At 44.5% G+C, this 9,065-nt stretch overlaps 1 protein-coding gene and 1 pseudogene across 1 annotated transcript; both read left to right on the plus strand.

Moving 5' to 3' along the window:
- The first annotated feature begins 232 nt into the window (after window positions 1–232).
- On the plus strand, window positions 233–7,981 carry LOC112238819 (retinol-binding protein 2-like). Its single transcript, XM_042297585.1, has 4 exons — window positions 233–401; window positions 6,340–6,518; window positions 7,187–7,288; window positions 7,782–7,981. Exons 1-4 carry the CDS (start codon window positions 329–331, stop codon window positions 7,833–7,835), a joined length of 408 nt encoding a protein of 135 aa, XP_042153519.1. The 5' UTR covers window positions 233–328; the 3' UTR covers window positions 7,836–7,981.
- An 886-nt stretch (window positions 7,982–8,867) lies between these two features.
- LOC112267457 overlaps window positions 8,868–9,065 on the plus strand; it is an 18,767-nt pseudogene continuing 18,569 nt past the window's right edge.

Below are 9,065 nucleotides of genomic sequence, written 5' to 3' on the forward strand. Positions count from 1 at the left end.
CTGGTGCTCTCCATCTTGTTTCCTTTCTGCATCAATACAATGAACAAGTGATCCGGCTAGCCTGTTAAGAGTCAGTGGGTTAGCTGATGCTAAGTGCCTCCACACTTGACACACACACACACACACACACACACACACACGCCCCTTCTCTTTCAAAGAAATAGAGTGTAATCAGGCGAACCCTGCCCCTTAATTCCACACGTAAACAGGCTGTATATAAAGGGTTGGGCCAATAGAATCTACCTCTTGCATTGTGTTTGTGTGTGAGAAAAATCCCCATAGACATATACAGGGCATATACAGTAGCACAAACCCAGCCGGTGCCAAGATGCCTGCAGACTTCAATGGACAATGGGTGATGGTCACCAACGAGAATTTTGAGGATATCATGAAGGCCATTGGTAAGCTGTTCTTCTAATGTCTGTTGGAAAATAGCAGAGATTCAGACATGCAGAGAGAGATGGTGGAGAGGGAGGGAGGGAAGGGGTGAAGAAGAGAGAGGGAATTGATAGAGAAAGAGTGTGTCGTGTGTGTGCATGAGTGTGTGCCTGTGTGCATATGTCATTGGGTTTGTGTGCAAGAGTGTGTCTGATTGAGAGGGGGATGTCGGAGATAACGTTTGTGTAAAGACTATTTAAGTGTGTTAGTTAGTGAGATTGTGATAGACAGTGAGAGTGTGTGAGGGAGAGAGGAAGAGAGATTGAAAGAGAGGGCGAGAGAGAGAAAGGATTCTCTAGTGCTGCTTCATTTACTTACTGAGCTGCTGTCATGGCGACTTAACCTTGACTGTTTGTGTGAATGGGTCCTGCTTGTTACCACGTTGAATAAATATAGATTTACTCTTTTCCACATTTAACATCCTCCCATTCCCATTCCCCTCCCGAGCTCTGCCAAGCAGCATCTGCATGTCACTGGCAAGCGAAGGCCCCCATCCATCCATTCAGCATGGTGTTGATCAACCCCAAGTCTTTTATTATTCACGACTTTATCTGCAATTCATAAGTCTCTCCCGCTCAACCCAGAAAAATCCCCCAAAACAAACAATCCAAGGCGTCTCATTCCGTGCCGCTCTCTCATTTCCATGAGCGGATCGAAAATTACACCCATATGGAAATAGAGGGAGGAAGAAAAATATTTGGATGGGTAAATAAAAGAGCCTCATCAAAAAGAGAGATGGGTAGAAATTGAATTTGCACTTTGTGGCCAATGCAATATGAATATCAAAATGAAAGAGGCGGGCACTTTTGCAGGCTCACAGTTTACCTTATTTAGCTCTATTTCTGGTACAGTGCTATTTTTAAAGGGTAAATTAGATTGTCAACAGAGCTGGTTTGAGTGGAATAGTAATTCTAGGACTTGAGCTGCAGTCTCATAACTGAAGAGGAGGACTGGTGGCTTATGCACAAGGGAGCACAATAAAAAGTATACTATACACACACCTCACTGTCCAACCAAGGTGAACAGAATCTATATGAAAACATACTTGATACTTATCCTGAGTGTACAAAATATTAGAAACACATTCCTAATATTGAGTTGCACCCCATGTTGCCCTCAGAAATGCCTCAATTTGTCAGGGCATGAACTCTACAAGGTGTCGAAAGCATTCCACAGGGTGCTGGCCCATGTTGACTCCAATGCTTCCCACAGTTGAGTCCAGTTGGCAGGATGTTCTTTGGGTGGTGAACCATTCTTGATACACACGGGAAACTGTTGATCGAGAAAAACCCAGCAGTGTTGCATTTCTTGACACACCAGTGTGCCTGGCACCTACTACCATATCCCGTTCAAAGGCACTTCAATATGTTGTCTTGCCCATTCACCCTCTGAATGGCACACAGACACAATCCCTGTCTCAATGGTCTCAAGGCTTAAACATCCATCTTTAACCTGTCTCCTCCCCTTCATCTATACTAATTGAAGTGGATTTAACAAATTAAATAAAAATGTATTTGTCACATGCACATCAGGTGTAGACCTTACAGTGAAATGCTTACATACATGCCCTTAACCAACAATGCAGTTTTAAGAAAATACTTTAAAAAATGAAGAGATAAGAATAACAAATAATTAAAGAGCAACAGTAAATAACAATAGTGGGGCTGTATACAGGGGGTGCCGGTACAGAGTCAATGTGCTGGGACACCTGTGTCGAGGTAATTGAGGTAATAAATTCAACAAAAAAAGAAACGTCCCTTTTTCAGGACCCTGTCTTTCAATGATAATTTGCAAAAATCCAAATAACTTCCCAGATCTTCATTCTAAAGGGTTTTAACACTGTTTCCCATGCTCGTTCAATGAACCATAAACAATTAATGAACATGCACCTGTGGAACGGTCATTAAGACACTAACAGCTTATAGACGGTAGGCAATTAAGGTCACAGTTATGAAAACTTAGGACAGTAAAGAGGCCTTTCTACTGACTCTGAAAAACACCAAAAGAAAGATGCCCAGGGTCCCTGCTCAACTGCGTAAACGTGCCTTAGGCATGCTGCAAGGAGGCATGAGGACTGCAGATGTGGCCAGGGCAATAAATTACAATGCCCGTACTGTGAGATGCCCAAGACAGCGCTACAGGGAGACAGGATGGACAGCTGATCATCCTCGCAGTAGCAGACCATGTGCACAGGATTGGTACATCCGAACATCACACCTGCGGGACAGGTACAGGATGGCAACAACAACTGCCCGAATTACACCAGGAATGTACAATCCCTCCATCAGTGCTCAGATTGTCTGCAATAGGCTGAGAGAGGCTGGACTGAGGGCTTGTAGGCCTGTTGTAAGGCAGGTCCTCACCAGACTTCACTGGCAACAACATCGTCTATGGGCACAAACCCACCGTCGCTGGACCAGACAGGACTGGCAAAACGTGCTCTTCACTGACGAGTTGCGGTTTTGTCTCACCAGGGGTGATGGTCGGAATCGCATTTATCGTCGAAGGAATGAGCATTACACCGAGACCTGTACTCTGGAGCGGGATCGATTTGGAGGTGGAGGGTCCGTCATGGTCTGGGCAGTGTGTCACAGTATCATCGGACTGAGCCTGTTGTCATTGCAGGCATTCTCAATGCTGTGCATTACAGGGAAGACATCCTCCTCCCTCGTGTGGTGGCTCATCCTGACATGACCCTCCAGCATGACATTGCCACCAGCCATACTGCTCGTTCTGTGCATGATTTCCTGCAAGACAGGAATGTCAGTGTTCTGCCATGGCCAGCGAAGAGCCCGGATCTCAATCCCATTGAGCACATCTGGGACCTGTTGGCTCAGAGGGTGAGGGCTAGGGCCATTCCCGGCAGAAATGTCCGGGAACTTGCAGGTGCCTTGGTGGAAGAGTTGGGAAACATCTCACAGAAAGAACTGGCAAATCTGGTGCAGTCCATGAGGAGGAGATGCACTGCAATACTTAATGCAGCTGGTGGCCACACCAGATACAGACTGTTACTTTTGATTTTTTTCCTCCCCCTTTGTTCAGGGACATATTATTCAATTTCTGTTAGTCACATGTCTGTGGAACATGTTCAGTTTATGTCTCAGTTGTTGAATCTTGTTATGTTCATACAAATATTCACACATGTTAAGTTTGCTGAAAATGAACACAGTTGACAGTGAGAGGATGTTTCTTTTTTGCAGAGTTTATGTACATGTAGGTAGAGGGGGATAGTGTGGGTAGCCATTTCATTAGCTGTCGAGGAGTCTTATGGCTTTGGGGTAGAAGCTGTTTAGAAGCCTCTTGGACCTAGACTTGGCACTCCGGTACCACTTGCCGTGCAGTAGCAGAGAGAACAGTCTATGACTAGGGTAGCTGGAGTCTTTGAAAATGTTTAGGGCCTTCTTCTGACACGCCTGGTGTAGAGGTCCTGGATGGCAGAAAGCTTGGCCCTGGTGATGTACTGGTCTGTACGCACTACCCTCTGTATTGCCTTGCGGTCGGAGGCCGAGCAGTTGCCATACCAGCCAGTGATGCAACCAGTCAGGATGCTCTCGATGGTGCAGCTGTAAAACCTTTTGAAGATCTGAGGACCCATGCCAAATCTATTCAATCTACTGAGGGGAAATAGATTTTGTCGTACCCTCTTCACGACTGTCTTGGTGTGCTTGGACCATGTTAGTTTGTTAGCGATGTGGACGTCAAGGAACTTGAAGCTCTCCACCTGCTCCACTGCAACCCTGTCAATGAGAATGGGGGTGTGCTCGGTCCTCCTTTTCCTGTAGTCCACAATCATCTCCTGTCTTTATCAAATTGAGGGAGATGTTGTTGTCCTTGCACCACACAGTCAGGTCTCTGACCTCCTCCCTATAGGCTGTCTCGTCGTTGTCGGTGTTCAGGCCTGCCACTGTTGTGTCATGGGCAAACTTAATGATGGTGTTGGAGTCGTGCCTGGACGTGCAGTCATGAGTGAACAGGGAGTACAGGATGGGACTGAGCACTCACCCCTGACGGGCCCCTGTGTTGAGGATCAGCGTGGCGGATGTGTTGTTACCTACACTTACCACCTGGGGCGACCCGTCAGGAAGTCCAGGATCCAGTTGCAGAGGGAGGTGTTTAGTCGCAGGGTATTTAGCTTAGTGGTGAGCTTTGAGGGTACTATGGCGGTGAACGCTGAGCTGTAGTCAATGAATAGTATTCTCTCATAGGTGTTCCTTTTATCCAGGGGTGAATGGGCAGTGTGGAGTGCAATAGAGATAGCTTCATCTGTGGATCTGTTGGGGTGGTATGCAAATTGGAGTGGGTCTAGGGTTTCTGGGAAAATGGTGTTGATGTGAGCCATGACCAGCCTTTCATAGCACTTCATGGCTACAGACGTGAGGGCTAAGGGTCGGTAGTCATTTAGGCAGGTTACCTTAGTGTTCTTGGGCACAGGGACTATGGTGGTCTGCTTGAAACATGTTGGTTTTACAGACTCAGACAGGGAGAGATTGAAAAGGTCAGTGAAGACACTTGCCAGTTGGTCAGCGCATGCTCGGAGTACACGTCCTGGTAATCCATCTGGCCTTGTGACTGTTGACCTGTTAAAAGGTCTTACTCACATCGGCCCCCACAAGCATTTCGCTACACTCGCATTAACATCTGCTAACCATGTGTATGTGACAAATAAAATTTGATTTGATTTGCAGAGAGATTGATCACATAGTCATCTGGAACAGCTGATGCTCTCATGCCTTTTTCAGCGTTACTTGCCTCGAAGCAAGCATATAAGTTATTTAGCTCATCTGGTAGGCTCGTGTCACTGGGCAGCTCTTGGCTGTGCTTCCCAATGTAGTCTGTAATAGTTTGCAAGCCCTGCCACATCCGAGTGTCAGAGCCCGTGTAGTACAATTCGATCTTAGTCCTGTTTTGACGCTTTGCCTGTTTGATGGTTCGTTGGGGGCATAGTGGGATTTTTATAAGCTTCCGGGTTAGAGTCCCACTCCTTGAAAGCTCTACCCATTAGCTCAGTGCGAATGGTGCCTGTAATCCATGGCTTCTGGTTGGGGTATGTACGTATTGTCACTGTGGGGACGACGTCATCGATGCACTTAATGATAAAGCCAGTGACTGATGTGGTGTACTCCTCAAAGCCATCGGAAGAATCCCGGAACATGTTCCAGTCTGTGAGAGCAAAACAGTCCTGTAGATTAGCATCTGCTTCATCTGACCACTTTTTTTATAGACTGAGGCACTGGTGTTTTTTTGCTTGTATGCAGGAATCAATGGGATAGAATTACGGTCAGATTTGCCTTCTGGAGGGCGATGGAGAGCTTTGCACACGTCTCTAACATGATGATAAAAATTAGGTAAAAGTGATTTAAGTTTCCCTGCATTAAAGTCCCCGGCCACTAGGAGCGCTGCCTCTGGATGAACATTTTCCTGTTTGCCTATTGTGGTATACAGCTCATTGAGTGTGGTTTTAGTGCCAGCAACGGTCTGTGGTGGTATGTAGACAGCTACAAAAAATACAGATGAAAACTCTCTAGGTAGATAGTGTGGTCTATAGCTTATCATGATATACTCTACCTCAGGCGAGCAAAACCTCGAGAATTCCTTAGATATCATGCACTAGCTGTTGTTAACAAATATGCATAGACCCCCCGTGTCTTACCAGAGGCTGCTGTTCTATCCTTTCGTTGGAGTGTAGAACCCGCCAGCTGTATATTATTAATGACGTTGTTCAGCCACGACTCGGTGAAACATAGGATATTTCAGTTTTTAATGTTCAGTGGGTAGGATATACGTGACAAATTACATCAATAAGGGATCATAGCTATCACTTGGATTCACCTGGACAGTCTGTGTCATGGAATGAGCAGAACATCTTTAAATGTTGACGTTGTTTCACTGTGTTTCCTCCAGATATTGACTTTGCCACCCGTAAGATCGCCTGTCACCTGACCCAGACCAAGGTGATCGTCCAGAATGGAGACAAGTTTGAGACCAAAACTTTGAGCACCTTCAGGAACTACGAGGTCAACTTCACCGTTGGGGAGGAGTTTGAGGAGGTCACTAAGGGACTGGACAACAGGACAGTCCAGGTAGGACCACAACCACTCTGACCACGGTCAGAGAGACACTTTGTCACTGCACTCCGTTTCTCTCAGATTAGAATAAAAGAGACAGTCATAAGCACTGCTGTGAGTTGTTGACCCTGGCTTCATGGAAACATACACACATATCTTCATCCTGGACTAAGGGGTAGATGTAACATAGCAAACGAAAATCCTGGACACTCAAATTAGTATGATATGTTACATTTGGTATGGTATTTATTAATTTATGGATATCCTTCATCCATTTCCTGTGATATGTTACAAATTGCATTTTGTGATATATTATGAATAACATTTAGAGCACAAAGCCATTAGCTTGCCAGACGTTCAAGTTATATGCCCACTCAGCCAACCCGACCAACTAACCTCCTTTAGTTTTTGCCTTTAATAACCTTCTGTCTTATGCAACAATACCAAACGTAACATATACTTATTTGAGTGTCCCAAATTTGTATTATGCTACGTCTACTCTATGCTACCGACCTGATATCTTAGCTGTGGGGAATTTGGGCAAATGTGTGTCTACGGTAAGCTGACTGTTTGTGTGTGTGTGTGTGTGTGTGTGTGTGTGTGTGTGTGTGTGTGTGTGTGTGTGTGTGTGTGTGTGTGTGTGTGTGTGTGTGTGTGTGTGTGTGTGTGTGTGTGTTCTTCAGACACTGGTTACCTGGGATGGAGACAAGTTGGTGGCTGTGCAGAAGGGAGAGAAGGCCAACCGTGGCTGGATGCAATGGATAGAAGGAGACCTGCTACACCTGGTGACTGAGAGAAAGATGGAGGGGGGTTAGAAAGAGAAAAGAGAGAAATGTCCTAGACTTCAACGTCAAGATACAGAACATTACAGATTCTTCATACCTAAGACAACTGAATTAGACCTGGGTCACCAAGTGTGTGCAATTAATTTTCAGGTAGAACAGAAAACCAGCAGGTTCCCGAACATCGTAGTGTAAGAGTTGAGTACCCCTGACATATAGACTGCATCTGAAATGGCACCCCTATATCAGGGGTGTCAAACTCATTCCACTTAGGGCCAAGTGTCTGTGGGTTTGTGTTTTTTAATTCATATTAATTGTACAGGCCTGGTGTCCCAGGTCTAAATCAGTCCCTGATTAGAGGGGAACACTGACAAGATGCAGTGGAACTGACTTAGAGGTCCAGAGTTGAGTTTGAGAGGTGTAGAGCTTCTGAGTTTGAGGGGTATATGTTATTTGATTGTCTCATTGTCTTTCTGGTGGTCTCTTTTTCTTTCAGGAGATCCACGTTGAAGACAAAGTCTGCAAACAAGTATTCAAGAAGAAGCCCTGAAACATCATAACCTTTTTTATTGTAAAATGACCTTCAGGTGTTTCTGACTGCATAATTATGTAATGTACTTATGATGTGATTGTACATACATTTAATAAATACGTCATGCATCCCAAGCAGATGGGAGGCATTGACTTTGGTCAATACATGAAATGAATATTTATATGGGTGTATATTGACCAGAGGTAACAGTACTTGCTCATATAAACAAACAATATAAACTTTTAAAAACACAACATACTGTACCTTCTCAAATTAGCATGTCATTGTGAAAGAACAGAACTATGTGTAAATGTGCAAATCAATCCAAAATCTTGTACAGTAGATGACCAGAACAAGACATATATGAATAGCGTACAGTATATGACGTTAATCAGTTGGGTTGTGAAGGCCTGCGACCTTATCTACTACTTCACAGGGACAGATCTACGTGATTATCAATGACAGAACAACAGGTCTACAAAACCTTTCAACATGCAACAGTGAGGAGGTGTGGACTTTGAATACAAGATTGGGAGATGATTCCTCACACCACCCAGTGTTTCTTATCAAGACCTGATTGATTTCCAAACCTCAACAGAGGGTGCAGTTAAATGATTTAAAGTAGAACACATCGACCATAAAGCATCATAAGCATAGAGCTGGGAGCGTATAACATTCTAATTGTTATGACACAAGTACTTCTTGCAACACCAACATGGTTTGATTTCTGCGTAGACTATTCTGGGTAGACCAGAGTACTGTAGCCTAAGCCTAATACACATCTGCGATACCATTCAGTAATCAAGTCAGTGTATTTATACACATTCGAAACGGAGATATAATTTGTACAAATAGGAATTTAGGGAATGTTTTATATGTTCAAATGAATTATTATCTTTATTATTCATTCATCTATTCGTTTTTATTTATTTATATATATTTATATATATTTTGAAGGGGTGAGTGGGTAGCCTACATGCAATTTGCCTGTAGCAAGCGTCCATACATGTCTCTGTAACCTGCATATAGACTGCATAGTATAGTCAAGTCATGCTAGGTACAGCCTGTACAGTACTAGTTCTCCACCGGATCTTGCGAAGTGCAGCCAGGAAGCTCAATAGATTCCACGTCGCTAAGACTCTCCGCTCCAAACCAATCTACCAGGCCGACTCGTGTCTCAGGGTGGTCGGGCACTTTGACTAAACACTATCTGTAGTCGTGGAAAGGAAATGAAAACATAGATTTAGA

Source organism: Oncorhynchus tshawytscha, linkage group LG14 (assembly GCF_018296145.1).
Source record: "Oncorhynchus tshawytscha isolate Ot180627B linkage group LG14, Otsh_v2.0, whole genome shotgun sequence".
Classification (NCBI taxonomy): Eukaryota; Metazoa; Chordata; class Actinopteri; order Salmoniformes; family Salmonidae; genus Oncorhynchus; species Oncorhynchus tshawytscha.